Below are 25344 nucleotides of genomic sequence, written 5' to 3' on the forward strand. Positions count from 1 at the left end.
GGAGCTGCTACAGATCTAAGGTGAAACCATGGGTCGAGACAGACTGTAAGAGACAGCATGCACCCTTCCTCACAGACAAATGATTACTGCTTTTAAACACTGACATAAATATAACAAAACAGACTGAGATAGCTCTTATGGGCACTCGCCAGACTTAGATCAGCACAATGAGCAGTTCTAGTTATCATCCAGTTTTGAAGAAACGATGAGCAGGCAATATTGCTGCTGGTGGTATAATCCACATTGGCATATATATCCACACTGGCAGCTGTCAGTGAAGTGGAAAAATCAGTAGAAAATGAAACCCCCCAGTCATCACCCAACTGTGCCATAGGCTTTGTCTGTAGCTGGTCCCAAAGCAGCTGGATCTGTTCTGGTGTCCATGTAACTTTATTGCTCATTCAGAACTATGTGCTATTGCCAGATGAACTCCTTTTAGCTTCTTGCTGGAGCCAAAATATGAGCCTTAGTGAACCGATAAACTAGGAGTTCATCAGAAATATTAATGTCTGTCTATTGAAGTACAGCAAATGTTGGTACTTTGGTGATTTTTTTATTCAGTCTCAATCAAACATGTCTTTTTTTTTTTTTATGCTGGAGACAGAGGGGTTAGAAGCCAATACATACTTTGACCTGACTTAGGTGTAACATCCAGACTTCCGTTTTTCTCCTGCTTTATAGAATGTTTCAAAGTAGTCAAAATGTGTTATGAAGAAGACTAAGAGCAAACATCATCTGGTTAGAGACCGCTGAAAGCTGGAATGCAAATTTTGGAGAACAGTGAGCTTTATGTTTAAGAGCACTGAAGACGTATATGGCACAGACATTGGTCCTTGAAAAATAAAAAAAGCAAAAAGAGAGAAATAGATATGTGGAGAGAGGCAGTAAATAACTCTTCAGTATTATGAATCTATGGATTTGAATAAACACAGGACTTATTCTCAGACAAAATGATTCCATATTCAGGGTGTTTTATAAACTAGGAAAACCAAGGAAATTCAAAGTTGATGCTAACAATTCATGTAGAATTTGTGTGGAAAAGTTTTCCTTTGTTCTTCTTCAGGAACCTAGCGATAATAATAAGTAAGATAACATCCATGAAAAATAAATCTTCATTTCCTGACTTTTAAAATGGTTTTGACTGCACAATTTTTGATCAAACAGAAGTTGTCAAACTTCAGTGAATTCGTTTTATTTGCCCTGTATTTTTAGACATAATTGTAAGGCTGACTGAACAAGCAGACACAATCTTCAAATGATATGGACATAGAAAAAGCAACTTATAAAAAAAAGTCCTCAGAGCTGCTATCAAAACTTCCTTGAACTTGTGAAGTATAGCTATCACTGTCTCTCCATTCAGTCAATGAGGAAAATACTAGAGAAAAATTGAGCTAGTACGAGAGGGACTGTCAAAAGCACAGCATTGCATTTGCAGATAGGAGCCCTATGTATTACAGTAGCACCAGAAGGTTCTAGCAAAAAGAAAGACCCTGCTTGGCTACCTCTGTGGAAAGGCATGAGGGGCACTCTTGACTGAAAAAATTCTCTGTAATTACAAGGTAGAAGATCTCTCACTCTGTGAGATCTATTACTGTCACCCCTAGCAATGGGATTCATCTCACTTAACTCGATGCATCTGGAATTTAGGCTTCTAATTTACAGTTACAGTCTGAACTAGTTGGCCAGGATCCCTTGGTAGGCAAAAAAGAGTGCAAGAAGCACTTTCTAGAGGTGCCAGCTCTGGAGAAGGAAAGGATTTAATTAAGTTAGGAACTTTGCTTTTAGGCTGTGAAAAGAAGGGAAATTTTGAAGCCTGGTTTCTTCCTCTGTGCTTGGAGGCAGCAAACAGCATTGAGATGTCTAATTCATTATGGGAAAACCTTGATTTTGAAAGGAACTTCAGAAATCTGAGGAATTAGGAAAGGTCTTTTATAATGTTTCAGTTGTAGGGTCATAGGGGTAATGACTCTGAACTGGCAAACCTTGCCTCGAACCATCTCATACAGCTCTTGTGCTCACCCATCTAGAGGTGACCATGTCAATTCTATTTCTGTAACCTGAAGTGGGAGGAAATTAATGGTGTTTCATTTGCAGTCATTAATACGAACAATTTCTAATCCACTTACGCTATCCCTGTGGCAAAATATAGTCAAGAAAATTATTCTTCAGCACTGGCTCTTAAGGCCTCTTGTAGTAGTTCTGCCATATAAAAATTGATACACAACAACTTTAAACCCCATTTATGACACCATTGGCTCTGGCTCGTATTGTATCCGTCAGATAGCAGCTACGTGACAGTGCTGAAGAAACCTGCAAATTTCCTGAAAAAATGCTGCCTGTGATCATGGTAGTTCCTAACGTATTTTAGATACTCCAGGCCTAACACTAACTACACTCAGACAAGAGTAAAACTGCTGCTGACTTTCCTCCCACTTTGCTGTTATTGATTTGTAAAGGTTCATGTAAAGGTCAGAAATGCTATAAATATTCCTTCAGCAGGAAGCAACACATATATAGGCGGGGATGCTAATGCTTCATGTCTTATAAGCTGGAAGGAAAAGGAGACATCCTGACAATTTCAAACAGACTGGATAACCGAAAAGAATTTCTCAGATGATTTAGATAGAGCGACCTGCTTCCTTCTGAAGTCTAATATATCACTGCAACCTGGATTCCTGGATGTAGAATGAAAACATGCCATGACAAGAAGTGTAGAGGTAGCAAGCAACTAAAATTAAAATAATTAAACCCAGAAAATCATTCTATTAAAACACTCACCCAAACCTCAACAGTGATTCAGAGCAGTTTTCCTGAGGGGAAATTACCATTCCTTTTAAAAAACAACAACAAAAGCTTGACTCATGCTGGGGCAATATTAATATTTGCTGGAATGGCAATTTGCATATTGCTATGTCTAACAGCTTGGGAAATGTTTTCGGAATCAGAAATGTACTCCCATCACCATTAGCAGATACAGTTTTTCAGATAAACAGATTCACAGACAAGATTCAATATCCTTTTCCTTGTGAGAATTTTCTCGCCTGCCTTTAAATGTGCATTGCAGGTTTATAACATGGGCTGAAGAACATCTGGTTTTGTTCTGAATGAATATGCAAAAAGTAATCAGCGAAGCTTATTTCCATTTAAATGACAACTGACGGTAATTTACTTTGGCACAGAGTCGCTCCTTGGGAAAGGCTCTGCACATGCTTGCACACTGCCGCCTGCTTTGCTATCCGTTAAAGCATTATACCCGCTGAGACGGAAACCTGAACACACGCAGTGCAGAGGTTGTGTCCACACTGCATGTTCAGCTCAGGGTCTGCACCTGGAGCTCTATCCCTAACCTGCCTGCTGTTTACACTGTTAATCCCCAGCCCATGGGATGGGGCTCTCATTTGGGAAGCCCAAGGTTAAGAGAGAAGCTAAGGGGTGAGGGCGAATGTACCCTTTGACAGTTATTCACCTATACTCAGCCACCAAATTAACCAAAGTTAATTTTCATCAGCTCACCACCCCTGAGGCCGCCGTGGTGCGCGGCTCCTCGGGTTGGGTGCCCTACAGTGACTGCTGGTTATGTGCTGGGGACAGGACCCACCAGTGATTCACCCAAGAGTCCAAGGACGCCTCACACCTACTTGATTGGGCAGAGATGGGGCTGAGGAAGCATCTCCAAGTGCCCAGAGGCCGTGCTGGCCACAGATGTGCTAGGCTTTGCTGCAGTGTGTGTACAGCATCCCAGCGACCCCTTCTTCTGCCTTTCTATCTTTCTCCTGACAGCCTTTTACTCGTTTCCATACAAATCTAGTTAGACAGGCTATTAGCGTTACTGATATTTTTTGTTCCTTCCTACTGCACAATCAAATAAAAACATGCAGTGACTCTGTCGCTGCTCGTGCCTGTACCTGCTCCTGCCTCTTCCTACCCATAGGCAGCTCCTATGGGCTCTCGCTGCATGCAGGAGCTCAGCGCAGATGGGCATATGTGTTTGGCATGCTGAAGCCGTGGTTACCACCTCAGGGGGCTATTGTAAAACAAGTACATTTTATGATGCACAACTATCATACTGATATGCCTCTCTGCAATTTAAAATAATGCCATTTCGGGCCCTGAGGGCATTAATATAAAAGCTGGGTTCTGTTCCAGCCCAGCTTGCAAGCACAGTCTGATTTTAGATGGCATTTCGAGCTCAGTTAAGAAAAACAAACTCTTTTTCCAGAAGGAGACTTGGGGCAGGAAAGCAGGAAAGACAAAGGGACCTGCATAAGTAAAATCTTTCTGGTAGGTTCTTCCAGTTGTAAAGGTAATAAGGCAGGATGGCATAAGCTGTAGAGTTCCCCTGTGGGCATGCTCTCCATGAAGAAAGCAAGTACTTACAAGCTTGCTGGAGGTAAAATTTCATACCCTATGGGCACCCTTCTGTAGCATAGCACCCCGAATTCCTATGTACAGACCAACCACCTTTACTGGGTGGTTTCCAGGATTCTGGCAGGTAGTACTGTGTGTTTCGCCATCCCTGAATTACTCCTGTGCCCTGGAAGCAGCTGTGAAATCCATCTGCCTGACACGTGCACCAGCGCTTGCCAGTCTCCTGTCTGACTGGATGACTGCAGGGAAGTGATAAGGAACAAATTATTCCCTTAGTGTGATGTGCTGAAATAAAAGGTTAAGGATTCCCAAAGTGATTAGTGATTTCAGCCTGTCTAGTGATTGGCTGTCCAATCTGGTTTTTTTTTTGGTTTGCTTAGTTCCACCCCCCCCGCCCCCTCCAAAAAAGCCTGAAACTCAGCTCCCCTTCCTGCCCTTGCATTGTTCTGCCTTCTTTAGGGTGGCTTATGATTGGCGAGACAAAGGCTGAAATAATCGAACTAAAAATTCAGTTCTGAAAACTGGAACATGATTTTCACTTTTACATAGGCAGCGACACATCCTTCTTACGCTCAGAAATCCCAACATATATGTGCTCATTCATATGGAGGACTAAATAACAGTACTACTAAAAGCTGGCAATACTCCGAAAGAACATCATATATAATGCTGAGAGAAAAAAACAAATACCATCCTGTGAAAAAAATAAACTATTTCATAATAATTCCTAAGTGCTACTTATCAATTACTAACAATTCCTTTTCTCACAATGGACTTCTGCTCTTCCACTCATTTATAAGGCCTGATGAGACCAGAGTACAAGATAGTGTATTTTCAAATTGCCCTGGGCATATATATAAGAACCACAGACTCCTTAGAGAGGAAAAATAAATATATATGTGAATAAAAAGTTTTACATTTTTAGTTTTTACTAAAATCTGCTTTACTGCTTAATTTTGCCAAGTAACAGGCTATGTAGAGAAAAGACTGAAGTTTTACTTGTTTGTAAGAAAATCAGTATTTGCTTTAGAGAAGTCAGCAAATAAGTTTCTTTAGGAAGTTTTGATTACTGTGTTACAGGAACTGAAAATAACGGATCACTGCAGATTTAGTAATTTGTTTTCTAATGTCAAGCCATTAACTTTATACCCTCCCAGGAACAGCCTGGCTAATGAACAAAGTGTTTCTATTTAAAACATTGATATGATGAAATACAAGCAAGGCCTTTTTTCCCTGGAAAAGGAAAATCACTTTTTGGAAAATGATTAATCTGCAAGTTCATTTTAAAATGTAGCTCATGCACAGATTTGGTGAAGCTTTTTCCATGATTTTATTTAATTGCATTTATAACTCAGAGAACCTCTATTTTGGAAGGGTAAGAGAGGCACAAATACAGATTTTGATTTCTTCCTTGCACATACTTTTTAAATTGTTTGGTGGGTTTTTTTTTTTTTTTGTTTTTTTGTTGTTTTTTTTTTTAATTGGGATCTTGGAGAGGTACAAAATGGCAAGAAAATAAATAAATTCCCTCCCCAGAACAGTTTTATTCTGGATCTCATTAGTTTTGTAAGAAGCTCCAGAGCCTTATAAATTAGGAACTCCCGATATCCAGACAAAGGTCCTCAAATAACCCTATCAATACTGATATCATAGTCATCGGAGAGATCCCCATATAATTATGGAGAGAAACAAAGTTTTCCAGAAAGCATTTTGAATTCAAATAAGTTAGGAGAGGTATGGTAATAGAAGAAAAAACTGACATAATCATTTCAGGAATATGCAGTTCAGTTCAAGCAGCTGTCTATAACCTTTCCTACTAGGGTCTGCTTCATTGCTGTACAAAAATTTGAAGAGTTGATAGAAGAAGAAGATGGTGGGAAGCACAGAAGATGAGATAAGCACCACCAGTCAGTTGGGAAAAATGCCTCAAATTTCGTAATTAAAATAAAATTGAGACACACAAAGCATCTTCTTTGCACTGTGCAGACTGTAATCTCTCAGTTTATCCCAGCCCTCTAAGCCTCTCTAGTAATACCTACTGAAATAAGGCATATTGCAATTTGCTTTTGGACCGTGCTCTTCCTCACGGAAAATCGACAATGCAGCATAGTGGGGAAAAGCTTCCTGCCATCATTCGCTTTGGCCTCAGACATTAAACAAAGAACAACAAAGTTCTTTAATTCTCAGTTACAGAAAGACTAAGAATTTTTATTCCCTACATCTTAGTACTTCAGGTATGAAGTATATATATGTAAACGAGAATAGACAGTTTGATCCTGAACAAATGTATCTCCGTAAAGCAATATATAGATTCTGCTGCAACGATCTTTCTGTTTTAGTTTTTTATTTCCCTAAAATACATTATTTCCAAAGGCATAATAAATGTGAAGTAGACATGAGCATGCATGGTTATTGCACATATTCATTTGCCTGGAATACGCAAGACATTTTCATTAACTTTTATGTGAAAACTATTTATATGGCCAAGTTGAGTTATGATTTATAAGAAAGCGCCATTCTTTTTTCCTAACTTATTACACTACCTCAAATCTCTACTTTAATTTTATTGATTAATTCTGTCTGAGGTTCTAGCTCTCCAAATATTGGCTGTCTCTGAAGAGGGCAGTTTTATATCGACCTTTAAAGACTAACTTAAAAGTCAAGATTCCACAAGTAAAAATATCAAATCTGGGAGTTTAAAAAAATATAAATAGATCCACCTAGCCTTCTGCCTGTTAGTAACTGTACAAGCATTCTATAGCTGCAGATAGCAGTTATGAAAACCTTGTGTCTCAGTAATTAAAAACGCAGAGCCCCGCTCCCTCGCCCAGCGCTGCTGCTGAGCCCGGCAAGCGCAGCCAGGGTACTCCTGGGAGGTGCAGGGGCCTGGCCGCTAGAGCCTGGGCATTTCCCTGCTGCTGTGTGGAGGTTAAAAAACTCAAATATCTTTTTTTCCTGTCTGAAAAGGGGAAATTTCTCAAAAAAAAAAAAAAAAAGGAAAAAAAAAAGGAAAAAAAGGGAAAAAAGCACGAGAACTTGAAAATAGCTTATTCTCTCACTGCTTCACAGGTATCCTGCTATTTAGAAGTTGTGAAGTATGCTCATTTCCAATATTTCTAAACAAATCTGGATGCCTTAGAATAATAATTTTTTAATGGAAATGAAAGATAACACCTGAGACTACTGAGAGAGGGATTCTGGCTCCTGTTGACCCAAGACTTCTTTTTATCACATGGTAGAAGATAAGCATTATATGACATACTTAAAAATCATACCGTATTAAAACCGTTTGAATATGGCTGTCAGGGAAGAGAGTACATATATGTACTAAGTTGTGAGTATTTTTATAGGTTTTTAGTAACATTTAGCAGTTCAAGTAGTAATAACAAAAAATCTTTACTTACTATCAGAATATGATGGCATAGTTAAGGAATAGATGGAATAGTTAAAGACCATTTTCTATTAGAAAATACAGAAATGACCACTAATAGTTTAAAACCATAGACATGACAGTATCAAACACAGAAGAAAAGAAAAAAATATCAAAACAATCACAGTGGGTGGTCTTGTTCAGTAGCAAATAGACTTTTTTTTCCTGATCCATTTTTTAGCTTATATTTTGTTTCCCTTTGCTTAAGACAATGTTCAAGAAGCACCAAAAGATACTTCAGGACCTAACACTGATTTTAGCTTCAGAGAATCTCCTCTCGGAGACATACTTCTGTTTGTGTATCATCAATGAACTCCAATGGGGATTTTGCAATTTTATTGCAACAAGGAGGACCTTTAGATGCTTTTACTATATTCTTTACTGCATTTTATATCATTAGCATCCCTTCTAGAAAAAAACCCAAACCAATCCTTAAAAAAATTGGGGTTGTGCAATGCATACTTGCCATGAGCAACATGCATATTAGGGTCCATCACAGAAAGCCTTTAACTCAGGGGTCCTCAAACTACGGCCCATGGGCCAGATACGGCCCCCCAGGGTCCTCAATCCGGCCCCCGGTATTTACAGACCCCCCCGCCCCCCCCCCCGCAGGGGGTTGGGGGGGAAACCAAGAAGCCGCAGATGACTGCCTGCCACTGCATCCGCGCGCCGGCCCCCTGGTTAAAAAGTTTGAGGACCCCTGCTTTAACTAAAGAAAGCAAGAAAATTGTGCTAAAGAAAGCAAATATTTTGGAGCTGTGCTGGTGAGTAATTAGATGGCACTACAAGTTACAGCTAAACAGGAGAAAGAGGAGAATGTAAACTAGAAAACCTCCCCAGACCATAGGTGTGCTGGAGTTGGACCAGCTGGGGAGCAGGATGGCCAAGCTGCGGCCGGCTCTGTGAGCACGTGCCTTGCCAAGAGGTATGGGGGAGCCGTGACCAAGGATGTCCTTGGGAAAAGTGCTTGTCCTTGGGAGAGTAGCAGGGAAAAAGCATCATAATGCAGCTAGCATTTGGGGGATTGTAGTCAGCTGCATGGGTGGAGGATGCTGCATCCATGGTTTGGTTTGCATTAGTCTGGCATTTGGGACAGGGATTCACCAGTTATGCCAAAGATTTCCTACCTGACCTTGGGTGCTTTGTATGTAAATATAAGTGCTAAGGCTCCCATATATCAGAAGTCTTATGAGAATAAATATATTAAGGTGCATGATATATTTTGGTACAGTGGCAGCAACAGCTATTTAAGTAGCTTAGAGGGCAAAATGAGATGGAGATGAGAGAGATAGAACTCAATTTATGTGGACTAGATAAAAGAACAAATAACTGTGCTGTGATGCTGCTCAGGCCATGAATGTGGAGATGAGAGTACAGTGGGAAAACTTCTCCTGGGGGCCAGGGAATCTAAGAAATGTTTTCATCTTCTTGCCATTGCTTTGTGCCTCTTCTGCCCCTTTGCAGCTCCTGTCCATGTAGGGTGTGAACACTGAGCTCCCTGTTGAGACTTACAGCCTGTGGTGGATGGGGAGCAGAAGGGAAGGACAAGGCAGGTGTGTGTGTGTGACAGAAGACAGAAGGGTGATGGCAAGTTCAGTCTTGAGGTCTGGGGACAATTTCATGGCCCTGTGGACCACGGTCGTGGATGAACTCAAAGAAGGGACAAAGAATGGTTAGAACAACTGGCAGAGATGTTGGATGCATTTTAAGGTCTGCTGTGGGGCCAGGCGTGTCATGGAACTCCAGAATGACAAGGAACAAGAAACCGTGTTCCTATTAGATTTGTTGAGGTATAGTAGAACTTTACATATTTAATAAACAAGATAAAAAACCTTAGGAAATAAACGTTCTAACAAAGAGGAAAAGTTTTTATGTGTAAAGCAGTCACTGTAAATATCAGAACAAAGTAAGCAGGCTGGAGATGGCAAGGAAAAATGGAAACTATTCCTTTCTGGCAAAGTATGTTTAGTTGCTCTTTGATAGGAAGACCGACATGAAAGACTAGTAGTGATGAGTTTTTTGAAGAAGTGAAAAAGAAATGATCCCTGTGACACTTCCTATATTACTTTTCAAGTTCCTTATCTGTGTATTTTGTGTAGTTTGCAAAACCACTTAGTGTCTATACAAAAATGCACTTCACCTTGTTTCTCAGAGCCAAGTGTATTGTGCCAGATCTCCGTATGCAGGAATTTCACAGATAAAATCTCTTGCTACTATTATTCCAGAAAAAATAGTCATCTTGGAAGGCTCAGCCTTAGTCTGGCAGTATCACAGAGACACCTGGGATCTGTGGACAGTAATAATATATAAAGTGGTTTCACAGCAGATAAGTATCAGGTTAGAATGAACGTGCTTACTAATGAAGAGAAAAAGTCCTGGGGTTGCTAATTCTACCTAGTAAAACATGCAACGTACATACTGAAGTTTAGGACATCTGGAGTCCTATGTGAATAATAAAAAGATCGAAGAACAAAGAGAGTTAGGGAGAAGACGGTAGGTACATCACTTTTACCTTTTCCTGAGCCTTCAGCTTACAAGAAGTAATTCCCTTCTGAACACCAGCTGCAGAGGACTTGTACTTATCTAAAAGACGCAGTGTCCCATGATCGCTTGCCAGCTGAGAAATGTCCAGTTTTGTGTTCTCTGTCCTTTTACTTCCCTGTATTGGGTGGGAGAGGCAGAGCTGCTCCTGAACTAGGTAACTCTTTACCCACCTGAGATCCCCCTCCTGCCCCAGTAAATCCACACCCGCTATTTGTTGCAGCTCTCCTCTGCCACTCACTGCTTTGCAGTTCTCCCTGGTGCTTCATAAACATCAGGTAAGCCTTGGTATTTAGAAATTGAGAAACCAAGGCAGAGATTCACTGTCACATCAAAGTGAACCAGATCTCAGCCCAGGCTTTGGTCATGATTTCTCCTCGTGTTCTCATTTCATTTCTAGGGCTTCCTAACCAGCTCCTTTCACTACTTGCTTCCAATAGCAGATCTGATGTCTGCAATACAAAAATCAATGTGTGCTTTCTGAGAAAAAACAATTCGACAGGCTAGCATTAATAAAAGGTTGACATTTTGGAAGAACACACAAGAGAACTCTAAAGCTCCTTAATGAAAACCAGCACATACAGACTCGTGGAAACTATGCTGAAAGGAAGCTTTCGGCAAGAGTTGCCAACCCTCGTTCTGCCAGGAATGTACCATACACAACTCTATTTTTGCTCTACTACAAACTGCCTCAATCCCAGTTTCCAAATTAATTACAGATCAAATCACAAGGTAACTCTTTATGAGGTTCTCTTTCTAATTATCTGCTTATTTTTGAATCCTACAGAAGAAAACAATTACACAGAGAACAAAGATGAATAAACTCCCCAACTTCTATCACCTATTGCTTACGCATATGTGATCTATGTCAAATAATATTTTTCCCTGCAAAGTCATACTGGTAAGCCCCCCGTGACATGGGTAATCTTTCTTCCAGAAATTCCCTGTGGATTCTGACAGCTGTTTAAGAAGTATAATGTGAAGTCATTTCTCACAGGTCTGCACTGAATGAGTGCTGGTTTATGAAGTTGTATTGACCTATCCTGCAGCCACTCTGACCTTGGCTGCTCTAGGCATAGGAGCAGACCTGCACAGATCACAGCTTTCTACTCAGCACATAGCCCTGTTCTATTCAGTTGCTAAAACACTGGTGGTTAGAGATGTTTGAGATGCTCCTTAGTCTGAGCTGGCAAGGCATGGGTCCTGTGCCACTTCTGTAAGACCTGTGCTTGGGTTCCTTGGGGCTCTCAATTAGCACTGGAGGCCTATAATTAGGCACTACAGCTGGGATTCAGCCCCAGATGCAGAAACATAACGTAAAGGCTCTACAATAGGAAGTACAGCTCCTGCGGATTGCAGCGCCGAGTCAATGTGGGCAATGCATTCTGTACGGCGTAGGCACTGCTCTTTGGGCAGCCGTACAGCTCTCCACTGACTGTGCTGGCTAGGTCTTGTTGCCTACACGGGGAGTTGGCTGAGGAATACCAAATGATGGACAGCCAGAGTAGTTTCTGTACATTGCGGTTTCTGCATCCATTCCTGGTACTTATTTCAAAATAAACCTCTGATTTTTGGCATATGATATCACCCTTACAGTGTAGCTGTGAGTCAATTTTTGTTTAAGGGAGAGGTCTGCAACAAGATGTAATAAATCAGTTTCTGAGAACTATCCATTTCTCTGATACAGGTTTGGCAGGAAGAGAAGCCACATTTTGAACTAAGCTATGTCCTAACATCCTCCTTATAAACAGCAGTAGGGTCTGGTAATGATCTGCATGAGTTAACAAGCTTTCCAGTGGGACCTTTATTATTCTGCAGACTGAATAAAACATATCTGTTTAACAATCTTATATTAAAAATGCACAAAACAGATCAAAATGAAATATGCATTCTCTTAATGCCAAAACAGCTGCTGACTTGTGCATGGTTTGTTTCCCTAGTGTTCCTTTCAGTCTTTTGATATTTCCAACTTAGCTCTTCCCCCCCAGTCACAGGCAGACAAGTCTTATGTGTGCTGGGAAATAGAATGAAGGTGAAAATAAGTATTTCATATAACCAGAAGCAATATTAAAAAAACCCCTTCTAGTCTAGAATTCTGGATATTGAATTCTCTGTATAAATAATTTCTAGACATTCTTCAGGTATTATGTTACAGTAGTCTGAGCTCCCATGCAGCGAAAGTAAAGGAGCCACAAACTACTTGATCATTAAGACTACATCTTAATGCGCTCTTCAATAAATATAATTAAGTGAGCTTGCAAGCCCCTCAGGTGCCTTTGCTTAGCCAACCCTTTTAAACTTGCAGCATTCTACGGAAGTATAAATATGAGAACTTGAAGGTATTATTTCAGAATGGCTGCTACTAATGCTGCAATGAGAGTTAGTGTTGCAAGTCTTGATCACGTATGGAAGATGTGCATTCACTTTTGTCTTCCACACTGAATTGGTTCTTCACATTCTGCACAAAATCTTCCATAAATCCCAAGTCTTTTTCAGCATCAAACATTGTTAGAGTATTATCCCACTATAAATGCAATCTATGTTGAGTGCTGACTGCTTTGCTTCTAAATCTTGCATACTGTTTGGCTGTCTTTTCTTAGAGACTATGGAGAAAAAAAATAATCTCCTCTTAATAATCTTTTCGTGTGTTGGAGGCGAATTTCTTTAAGCCAGACAAGTCTGTTTGTGGAACACAGCTTTGTCTGGAATACAAACCGGTCATTTAGGCATTTTGGTTTGGGTTGCAAAAACACAGGCTAGGGCATGGCAATTCACGTTCTGTGGGGACTCACTATAGGGAGAAGATGGGGTTGACAAGCCCTTAGTAGCTCATTTTGCTGTAAAAACAAGTTGCATTTTTTGGATGAATTTGGCTTCCTAAGTGTGGGAGCATTCACGCCTTATCTCTCTGGTACTGCAGGTACAATCCAGATCAGATTGTGTCACATTTCCATTCTCTGTGAATATCCTGAAATAAAAGAAAATAATATAGCAACACCAGAAGGAGATCACAAAACTATGATTCAGAATTTTCTATAGATCTTGACTTTTAATGACCTCCTAATCACATGGTGTATATGTTTAAATGCAATTATATATAGCTTCTATATTTAACTCACTTTATCTACAGTTTATATAGTTACTAAATGTTGTTGTTAAAACAGCTGTTACTTTTAAATCCTGATGTCACCTTTTTGGCAACCATATTTAAAACATCATCATGACTTACAGATTTTGCAACCTATTTCCCAAAAAGTGGTTATTTGATAAACTTTTAGGTACACAGGCTTGGAAAACTTAAAATAATTCACCATATCAAGGAAGCATTTGACATGCTTCTCTATGAAGACAGAAATTTTAAATTTCCAAATTAAAAATAATTAGATTTTATTAATTAAAATAATAAATTAAAATTAGTTAAATATAAACATTAAAAATAATTTAAATTAAACATAAACATGATCTGATTACATATAACCAATTTTAAGAAATCATTGGTACGGAACTGTCTTCCAAAACAAACAACTACTCTAGCTTATTGCTTTGAATAATTTGAAATAATTATTGAATAATTTGAACAATTTCAGTATAGAACACATCAAGTTCGTAGATCCAATTCCTTGAACTTATAAAGGATATATCGCTGAATCATAAAAAGTAAATCCAGCAGAATTAATTGCAATTATGTTATCTTAATTTCCCCATTATGATAAATCTTTGGAAAGATTTCAGAGTCAAGATTCTCAGGAGGTCCTTAAGCAAACTTCAGTTTACAGTTATTCACTGCTTCTGGATTAGGACATTAGAAATCTTAGTTAAATATGCAGATCTGCTAAAGATATGATTATGGGTAAGTCATTCAATCTCTTGGTTCCTTGGCTTTAATGTCAGAGCCAGAGCTTTTGTTTTTCCACTGTTTGTTTATCTGGTCTGCCTGTGGGCTCCTTGAAGACAGAGACTGACTCTTATCACGTGCCTGCACAATACCTTAAAGAACCGGGGTTTGTGTTTTATCCAGGCCTTGAATATAACACGATATAGTCAATAACTAGGATTTTGCAGTATTGTTTGTTTCTGTAACTCCTTTTGAAAATGAAAATGCAGAGAATTCTGGTTTTGGATACTTGGCAATTATGCTAAACATGTTTTTGAGTTTTAACAAAAGGAATATTGTTGATACCGTGCTTTTGAAAGCAGCAGCTTTAGCTTTCTTTGAACTAGCTTTCTGTAATATTCTTATCAGCTTTGTGCCAAACACGGTATTTAATATCAAAGGTAATCAGCTGGAGCAACCCCTGCTGTCTTTATGCAGAAGCACATTGCAGTTTTCAACTGTTTTGATTTTTTGATGAATAACTTCTTACTCCTTTTACCCTTTTATCCTCTGAGGTACTTTGAACACTATGCAAACACAAAAAGAACTTGGATCAACACATTTACTTTAATTTTTTCTTTTAAAGAAGGATGGGCATTGGAGACTGCATCCACAGTTCAGCATTCATCTCCATGTTCAGAAACAGATGCCACACTTCAAAGACGATTTAATTTTATTTATTTATTTATTTAAACAAACAGGGTGCTGTTAATGAACAACAGTGCAAATAATGGGTCCTATCTTCTTACGAAGTTGTATGTTGCCGCTGGATTCACTGAATGTCTAATAGGGTACAAAGTCTCATGGATCCTTTTCTAGTAGCTGGGTCATTTGTGGCCAGACTATCCTGGATGGATGCTCTGCTATCTCATCAGGGGTAAGTTCACACTGCAGCCTTTCTCTGAGCTGGCAGTGACAGACCCATTTTTTCCTCTCCCAGCCTGTTGAGGTGCTGTGTCTGAGAATACTATGCCACATTCAGATTTGGTTGAAATTGCATTACTGATAGAGGTTTGCAGGAGGAGATGTGCAGAAATTCCTACTCACACATGCTATGTGATTACATAAGCAACAATGTTTAGGAACACAGACTAAATGTTAAAGATGTAGCCTGTGTCCTGGTAGCTCCTCTGGCTAATATGGCTGAGGCATAACCCAAAGGAGCTCATGAAGTAGCATCCAACCCAATTTCCAATGGCTGGCTTGGCTGATAACCAGGTGCCTCCCATGCCAGTTAGGAGGGACCATCAGCTGAAATCCCAGCACTCGGCCCATGCCCCAGGTTTACAGTGAATTGCTGTGGTCAGGCCACCACTGTGCCCTCCCGGTAGAAACAGCTCAGCCTCTAGCTTCTGATGTTCTGTAAAATGCCTGAGTGAAACCCATCATTGAGAATACATATAAATGATGCAATGACAATCTGGCCTTACAACACTTCTGAAGCAAATACCAATAAAGACCATTCTAAAAAACCCAGAACAAAACAAACCCCCGCCATTCCTCTTCCTGGGAGAAAGGAATGGCTTCCCTGCTCAGATGGTGAGAAGGTTGTTCTGTAAGGGAAAGTTGTTCTTTGGATGCCGTGCAGTCTAACTACTACAAAGCAGCCACCTATGGAAATTACACTATGTCACTGTGGATACATGTACCATCAGTGCAAACTGCGGAGTGGCTCCTTGCATCATTTTACAAAAGAGTTATAAATGACACACTTCCAATTAGTAATAAAATGTACCTTCTCAATTTCTAATTCTTTACCTCTGCAATGGAACCAAAAAACGTTCAAAACACTTGTTTTTATGATGCAATGACCATCAAATATGGTGGCCAAGGACTTTGAAAACCATCCAAAAAAATAATGATTTATGCTAACATTTTGCTACCATCTGTTAAAAACGTATTCTGTCTGTCTGTGACTTTAATAGTCTATTCTGCAAAAGGATGTGGGTATGTGCTGGTACAACTTTATTTTGCTTTTTGCATCTGTTTTAAATGCTTTCACATAGACCACAGTACTGAACATGTAAAAAACAAAATCCAGACTGTTATTGTCAACTAAGACTATGTTTATAAAACATGAAATAAAATTTAACTGTTAGAAAAAAGAGGTCCTTAACTACAGTCTGTCTTACCTGTCGCATGGCTTAAAATTAGAAACATTGATGACATGATAGGAAATGATCACCTCTATTCTCAAATGATTCCCAAACTGTTGATTTCAGACTACACACAGGTGCTATTTAGCAAACTTTAAAAAGATTAATTGGTAAATCCCTTTGATTACAAGGTAACATATGTTGATTTTTTAATTATTTGCCTTCAGCACATAAATAATATTGGGAAACCGGAAGTCCCTAAGGCAGCTGTTTACACTGTCAGAAAAAAATCTACTGAGTGGCTATCTGTGCAAATGCAGTATGTGAAGTGGAGTAGTTTTAGACTAAGATCATTTAAACAAAAGATGGGAGGTGAAACAGTCAACCAAGGAGCCTGTCCTTGTAGATTTTTGGAAACAACCTCTGAACTTCTCTGGTGGATGATGAATATCTGTATGAAAACAAACCCTGTTACATGAGATTAAATTTGTTTGTATGTGTGTCCCACTGACAGCCCTACTGGCCTACCCTAAACTGCTTTTCAGAAAGTAGAATCCGGCATTGACCAAGCTGCCAAAGAGGATGTCAGCTGAAAGAATCATCTTTATAAGGTACTTCCATAATCCTTATTGGTTTTCACGAAAATAAACCTGGTCAGGTTCTATTACTGAATATGAAGATCTTTCTATATCATCATTCATACAAATTAGTTGCTTAAAAAGAACTTCCTCTCTCTCCAGAAATGATGGATAAAATCAAAATCTCTAGCTGAGGTTAGAGTAGGGAATTTCTCGTTGGTGGCTTGAGTACAGAACTGGATACTTTATCCCTTAAAACACTGGACCTCCTACTGCCAGCTACATAACGAACCTATTTCTGATATTAAAGAGTTAGGAGACTCTTGATCATCATATATGTATCTTGAACATCATGATGTACATCACGAACCCAAGAGGTACAAAAGATCTAGTTTTGAAAACTAGAGTACAAAATGTGATTATTTATCAGTTATAACTCCTCTTTTTCTTTCATAAATAGCCAGGAAATACATGAGAAACAGTGCAAATACACTATAAAGAACTGCTGAACAGGATTTTCTTGAAAAGAATTGCATTGCTTTCAAAACTATATGCCACTGTGGGATGTTATACCAATATACAGGCAGTCATTTTAGAAGACATATAGGAAACAGTTATGGGCCTTACTTTTCTTGAACAACGCAGTCTGCGGGCAATGCAACTTTAGTTGCTACTCTGTCACAAACTTTCAGCAAAGGTGCATTATTATGTGGCCTTATGGTAAAGAGTATTTCCAGGCAGGCTAATATGAAGCAGCACCATCTCCTGAAGAATGGCAGCAACCACAGTTGCATTAAATATGGAACACCCTGAGTCACTGAGGGAGTAGGTTACACAAGTGTCCTTTGCTGATGGTGGTGTTATTCTGCTTGTGTCTTTTGAGGGAGAAGAGGACTTTCATGGGGTTCCCTGCAAAAGGCTTCCTGAACCCAGAGAGCCTCCAGGAGGGCAGTGCTGCATTCCCTGCCGTGACTGGAGGGCAAGCTGGGAGCACCAATCCGTGCAGTACATGGGTAAATCATTTTAAGCTGTCTGACACATTAGGCTTATTTCAAAAGTCCTCCTTAAGGCAATGGCTGAAACCAAAAAGCAAAGACCTGAAATTCAGAAACCCCCATCAGAGTGCAATCCCTCTCCTCTGTGTGTGTACATGTGCTGCTTGGCTCATACTCTGCCTCCTCCCATGCTCTTCCTCCCCATCCCCTAGCTTCTCCATCCCCTCTCTGATTCATCTTTGTCTCACACACATGCCCTTGCACACACACGCCCTTGTGCAGCTCTGATTTAGCTTTGGAGATTTTCCTTCCCCCTATCTCCTCTGCTGCTCATGGAGGGAGCAGTGGGCAGCCGAGCTTCAGAGTTCAGTGATAAAGATGTACCAGGGATCCATGTCGAACGAAGGAAGAAAAGTGTCCTATTTAATCCCAGAAATTACCTGTGGCTGGAGGAATTCAGCACAGACCAAATCTGGAAAACATGAAAGTCTTTGCAGACTGAAGACCACAACCAATACATCTGGGTAAGGATTCACAGGTGCAGCAGAAGACCAGGTTCCTATTGGGAGAGTGAGCTCTCCATCAAATATCAAGTCTCTGCATGAAAACATCAACAACTGTGCTGTTGTATCTGTGATAAACTAAAGGATAAATCCAGAAATATTTTTACATTTAAATTTAAATCTGAAGATCTGATGACCTAAAGCAAGACAAGATTGGTAAGAAGAGACGACTGGAACAATTAGCATAGCCAAAGAGTACACATGGTCTCTTGAGTTTTAAGCTCACAGGCTGATGTAAAAGAAAGAAGCATTTTTTATCTTAGCAAGGTGGCCTTGACTGTAGAGGTAGCAACTGAGATACCTATTACATAGCAGTTAGAGCAACTGAGCTACATTGTAGACTCAATTCAACGTGTTTTGGTTGAAAATTGAATCAGAATTTTCTAGAGTTGGCATTTACGTTCGTCAGATGAGTTAATAATGCAAGACTGTTTAAATGATATAGTCCCTTGTAATGGTGCTGCAATATCATCTGTTTCAAAATTTCCACATTTTTATTAGATATTCTACAGTTTCACTAAAAGGTCTTATAAAATTTACTGGGTAGTATTTTGGTATTCTTCTGGTGGTAAAGTCAGAAGTCTCAAATAAAAAGAACGACCTAAAAAGAAGTTACATGGCTTACACATTTAACTTCCAAGAAAATGAAGGCACGCCCTTCCTGATCCCCCTCCTCAGGCCTGAAAGGCCAGAGAGCATAAATGCATAAAAATAGTTACGTAGGACCAGCCCTGATTCTCCACCCAGTTCTGTATCCCATCTCTGGCAACAGTCAAGCCCAGATGTCGCAGAAGATGGTGGAAGAAAACTTAAATAGCAGACATGGGAATGGGATCACCTCCTTCTTCTGAAGTCTTGCAGCCCCTAATAATCAAAGGCAGTGTTCAGTCTAGAAGTATTTAATTTTACATCCTGTCCCCTTATTTTCTTTTCTAATTGGTCCTTTCAGTTTATAGAAAGTTCCCTGTATTTTTAGAAGGCTACAGAAGAATAACCGAAGCAGGAAAAAAGCTTCTGCAATGAGTTGGGAGTTACCAGAGAATTGTAAAAAATGGGAGGACTGAAAGCATTTCCTAAACTGGGGGCTACATCATAGAATCATGGAATGGTCAGGGTGGGAAGATCTGGAGATCACATAGCAGAGGCACCATAAACTGGACAGAAATTCAAGTGCAGGAATAAGGCAGAGAGTCTGGAAGTGCAATTGAAAATGGGCTTTGAAAACCTGAGACTCTGCAGGAGAAGGAGAGTGGGTTTGTTTCTGTAGGCATTGGATAAAGGCACATGATCTCACAGAAATACGGCATCCACTGGCACTCCATATATAGGATTGATTTTAGCCTCTACATATATATACATATATATGAAGTTATATATAAATTGTTAAATATGCATTGTACATTCAGACACTGAACAATCAGCAACACATTTTCAGTTAAAAAAACAGATAAAAAATATAGCTGTGTATTGATCCTGAGCTGGAAATAAAAGATATAAAAGTCTTATTTAGGACCAAGTCAGAATTCCCTGTGCATACAGGCTTACCAAAGGCTTTCAGGGAATTTGGGGTTATCTGTAGCATTTCTCGATTAATTTTGAATTCTAAAAAGATCTATGAGACAATGATCAGAACTGGCAGTCAGGCTAGTAATCTGACATACATTAATGAGTGATGTGATAAAGGGAAAGCTGTGTTGTCGAACGTTACAGAAATCTTGGTGTACTGCAGATTATCAGATAAATCACAACTGTATTTGCTATTTGTGTTCCTTCAAGTCCTTTGTGGAACAATGTATTATTTTAAGCTGGATGTAGCTGCTGAAAGCAAAGAAAATCCGACATTCTCAACACAGGATTTACAAAAACATTTTCGACCTGATTCTTAGATTGAATAGCTCAATATATTAATACTTTCAAGAATCATGTAAATAATTCCCCTGTGGAAAAGAAAATGTAACCTTATGAAAAACAAGTAAATTATCGGATATTAATATTATGGTAGTATAGTTGGTTTTATTAATTTTATTTAATTTGTTTGGTTTTTTAATTGCATTGTTCTCATAGACTATGTGCTTTGGTATAGAAGCTACCCCTAATTATAAAAACTGTTTTGCCAGGTAAAAATGAATGTAGCTGTTCAAAAATCTGTAAAGATATGTAAAACTGTTCCTCCATTTAACAGAACAGTACTTTGAAAGATCATTAAGCAAATGAAATAATTATTGTGTTTTTCAGTGCCCCAGTCCAATAAAAAGCAGTCACACAAATCTTTTAATATTTCAAACATGTTTTGGTTGCTTTAAATGATGCATGTTTTGAAACTCAAATGAAGTAGTGATGCGTTTTTAATTGCACAACTAAAGTATTTTTTCATGGTTTCTAAGTGGATTAGTTCTAAAAGTACTTGTCTACTGAAAAAAACATTTCTGCCAAGCAGTTATCCGATATCACATTTCTTGACAATGCCTTCTTTGTCATCTTGTCCTGCCTCTTGTTCTCCTTCAAATGTTTGCTGAACACAGTTGCCTTTTTGAAATTATTCACTGCAAAGAATTTATCCTTCTCTGTAGTAAACTTCAAAACATTTTTCTTTGTAAATCTGCAGCAAAAGATCTGTTATATATAAATAACAATGCAACACTTGGCGGCTTTGAAACTAAGAACACATTCCACAGTTTGTGCCTGAAGTCCATTCACCACACAATTACCTTGGATTAGAAGGGAATATGGTATTATTGGGAATTTATTGTAATTCAGACCTGCTGATGGATTGAAGAACATAACTGAAACTCAGCCCTGGAGAAATGGATAGGATTGATAAGCAGTTACTTTAGTTCATTTTCTGCAACAAATTTCTTCACGAACAAACTTTGTTTCACTTACTTGAACTTTTTTCCCTAAATTACACTAGCAAAAGTTTATTCTTTTGCTTCAAGAAAATAAAAAGTTTATTCTTTTGCTTCAAGAAAATATTTACCATGATGTCCACCCCTAATTTTTTTCCCTGTTTAAAAGCAAAATTAAGGAAATTTTGTCTCCCTGATACATTATCTCCAGTGGTCTCAGAGAAGAGAGGGTCTGAAGCACAGTGACTAAACTCTTCTGCCACTATAGTGGCAAAAGGAAGATAGAAACTTGAAGCCGAAATTTTGAATTTTCAGTAGTTACAATATGAAAGAAAGCCTTAAAAAAAATCTGGAAACTGGAAAACTGCCCCCCCCCCGGCCCCCCCCCCCCCCCACGTATTAGAAGTTCCACTGTATGCTGTTTCAGAAATGAACTGCGTTCCCGGCTGCCTGCAGTGACTGGGTGAAACTACCTAGTGCCTACCTGATGCTATACAGCTGTTGTGAGGAACACAGAGCGAGGGCAGCAAAAGATCCATTATAAAAATATATGATTATATATTATATTCTCATATAATTGCTCCTATTTTGATGGTTTAAATTTCATGTACTCTTAAACAAGCTCTTTACTACTTCAAAACATGTCTCTAAAAACCTGTCCTATATGTATAATTTTTTGCTTTGAATATTCAGGCTGGTCTTTCAGAAGAAACCAGTTACTGTCAATTTAATACAAAGATAGTAAAAAAATACCTACTCACAGGTCAGTGAGTAAGCAAATTATCTGATGATTGCTTTATTTATGTTTGTGTCCTTTATCTATTTAGATAGTGAGGTCTCCAGAACAGAAATCACATTTTATTCTGCATTAATAAGGTATTAATGTAATGACTTATCAACCCTCACTTCAGCCTCCTTGCAATGACAAAATGTAAAGTGACTGAAAACCAGTAAGTCACTAAGAGGACTCCAGGGAATGTTGTTCCTGTTTGAACTCATGAGAAAAAAAATAGCTTCAAGAAAACTGGTACTTACAATCTAATAAGGTCATTAAGCTAATCCTACACAATTTTGTCAGTAATATCAAGTCTTCTCCCTCTGTTCTGCCCTTGTTTGCAGAAAAAAAACCTTGTCAAAATATCTTGGAACTTTCTGGCTGCCTGTTAAACTTACTGAAACTGGCCAACAGGTTCCAAAGTCGCTGGCTGGATTACTGACAGAGGGACACAGCAGGATTTCCTTAGGAAGTCAGGCTAATCTGACTGTTTAAAAAATATCCAAAGTGAATTATATTTTATTTTCAACTTGCATTATATGAAACTAAATAAAATGCTTGCAGAACTGAGCCTTTCTCACCCTTTATGTTTTTGCTTCCCTCCCCCTCATTTCATATAAATAGGTTCAATTTCCTTTCTGAGCTTATTTTTTCTCAAATTGTCAACTTGGCAGTTTCCTATTTGAACTAATCCTTTAAAAATCACATTTAAGATATTTCTTACTTATTTTCCTATATAAATATGTGAAACATTAAAATGCAGTTTTAATATGTACTTCCGCTGCTCATTTTAGTTTTCCTGTAAAAGTTCCACAGGCAAAATTTCTTTTGGGCTGGAACAGCTGACTTTCCTGTCACGAAATGCTAAAATACAGTTCAATATATGTCGACTTGTGCTATTTTGGATACAAGATTAATTTTCAGGTAACAATCATAAAGGTATTTATTGAAATATAAAAAAATTAACTGTCTTCAGCCATGTTTCTATTGCTATTTGTAGTTCAATGAACATAGCTCTTATCAACCCCTGTTGTTACAACCTTAATTACCTAATGAATAACACTGCCAAATGTTTCAGATTGTTTTAATTAAGTGAATACAGGGGCACTTCCTTTTCACCTACTCTGTCATTATTTAGCCAAAGTACACAGATTTAACACTGCCAGATTTCCATCAAAAATAATTTCCTTCAGCCTTGCAATTTTATTTGTACTGTTCTGTGAATTTCCATTAAATTCTTGAAATATTTTGGCTACGTTTTTTCCCCAAAACTAAATTTCATTTTCTGTGCATGACCTTGTCAGCATAATGAAGAAAATGATTCTTACTGTTTCATTAGTGATGCAATATTTGAGCCCCAATGCCATTTTTAATTACTGTTGCAGCTCTGCCTTTTCATTGTCCTCAGCACTGTAGTTCTTCATTTCTCCGTGCTCCTCAGTTTTAAGAGAATCTTTTACTAATATCTCTGGAAGAGTTTTGTATAGTCCATTTCACCCCCAGTGCTAGATTCAAAATATGTCGTTGAGTTCTCTTTTATTTCTCTCTCTCTCTCTTTTAAATTTTAATAGAGGTAAGCCCATGAGAAGGAAGTCATGACTACAACTTACCAAGAATCCGGAAAGGTCTTTGGTTTGGAGTATGGGAGAAGAAACCAGGTTTTAAAGCATTTGTGATCACAACATCAAAATACTCTTCAAAATCATTCCTAGAAAGTAAAGGGAATTGAATTAGTTAAACTAATGAATTAGCTAAGATGCCACTAAATACTCTTTAAGAGTTGAGAAAATAGTAAAACACTTCTTTAAGGCACCTTTCTTGTCACTTTTTCCCCCAGTACTTGTTCAGTGTCACTACTGCCCTTCTTTTCCTGAGGCAGTCAAAAGTGAGAAGGCAGCTGGCTGACGACCCACAGCGCTGTGCCTTCAGGATCACTCACCACTTGTAAAAAGATGTTCCTTGGCCCAGGAAGTTTTAAATCTCAGGAGAACACGTAACAGATCACATATTTTAATCTCAGGCGACAACATATGCATAGACAAGTACAGAAAGGTGTAAATGAGGGATTTTCTTTATAAAGCAGAATGTATGAGGTCAAGTGATACGGTAGGAAGTAACTGAAGACTGAAGACACTTAAAGACAGGTGCTTGTATTGTTGGTATCCATACTGTACGTATGCACAGGCGTAATGGGTGTCTAAGATGCCACGGGTAGTCAACAGAGATCTAATTAACATAGCCAATGCAATCTAAAGGATGGTTTCACATAACCTGAGGTTGAAATGCCATGTTGTTAGCTGAACTCTTTCTTCAGACCTGACTGGCTGCTCTGACTAAATCCCTGCTGGTTACAGAGAGGTTAGACATGTGGCTCACAGATAAACACCTACCAAGGACGAGTTTTAATCTGCCAGCTGAATCCCACCACTAGATTCAGATTTTTCAAAGATCGTTAGGTCCGTAAGAATACAGATTGATATCTGAACTGTGGAAATCCCATTAAATGGGATTGAGTGTTTCAGCATGGTATATAGGTGGGACTTATTTACATTTAGGTGTTTTTTAGAGACCTGTATAAAAGTCATTAACATTACAAAGCCAATAGGAAAAACAGGCAACCTTGGGGAACATTCAGGCCAAGTGTCCCACTGTGAGACAGACTGTTTCTGGAGATGCCAGTTATTTCTACTCTAGCAAGGGTCTTCCTTACTTTAAGGAATCTAACGTCACTTATTACATCATCAAGCTGGGAACTGAGCAAGAAATAATAACAATAATGCCTACTTACAAGTTTTGAAGTTAATACAATATAAAATTAGTCAAATGTTGCTTAAAAAGGGTTGTGTTTTTTTGGGTTTTTTTTTGTTGTTGTTGTTATTGGAAGATGTAAACATTCCCCACCTTTGACTGATTTTATTTTATTAGAAATGCTTCATTGCTTAGGTGATTTTATTGTCTATAAATAATGTCTACCCCAAAAATGATGGGTACTCTGGCACAGAACAAAGAAGTCACAGACGGCAAGTCCAGCATGGGTACAGGCACCAAAATGCTACCAACAGTAGAGGAAGTTTACTGGAAGTAAACTAGCTAACTGTGTCATTTTCAAATAATCTACAATCTGCCATGAGACCGAGATATCTTAATTAAAAAACTGAATGCTCTCCCTATGAGCTTATCTTCAAGCTTTTATTTTGTGCTCTAAATTACATTCCAGCCTTAAAATAGAATGTCTTTAAATTTCCTTCCTCTAATGAAATTTCAGCTTTGTCTATTTT

At 38.7% G+C, this 25344-nt stretch overlaps 1 protein-coding gene across 2 annotated transcripts in view; it reads right to left on the minus strand.

The window, feature by feature from the left end:
* NT5DC1 (5'-nucleotidase domain containing 1) overlaps positions 1-25344 on the minus strand; it is a 148514-nt gene that overhangs the window by 20841 nt on the left and 102329 nt on the right. For both annotated transcript variants that reach the window (XM_055713047.1, XM_055713048.1), the window contains exon 8: positions 23677-23774. In XM_055713047.1, coding sequence (XP_055569022.1) covers positions 23677-23774 — 98 coding nt within the window. The remainder of the gene's footprint in view (positions 1-23676; positions 23775-25344) is intronic.

The sequence above is a fragment of the Falco cherrug genome, chromosome 6, assembly GCF_023634085.1.
Source record: "Falco cherrug isolate bFalChe1 chromosome 6, bFalChe1.pri, whole genome shotgun sequence".
Classification (NCBI taxonomy): domain Eukaryota; kingdom Metazoa; phylum Chordata; class Aves; order Falconiformes; family Falconidae; genus Falco; species Falco cherrug.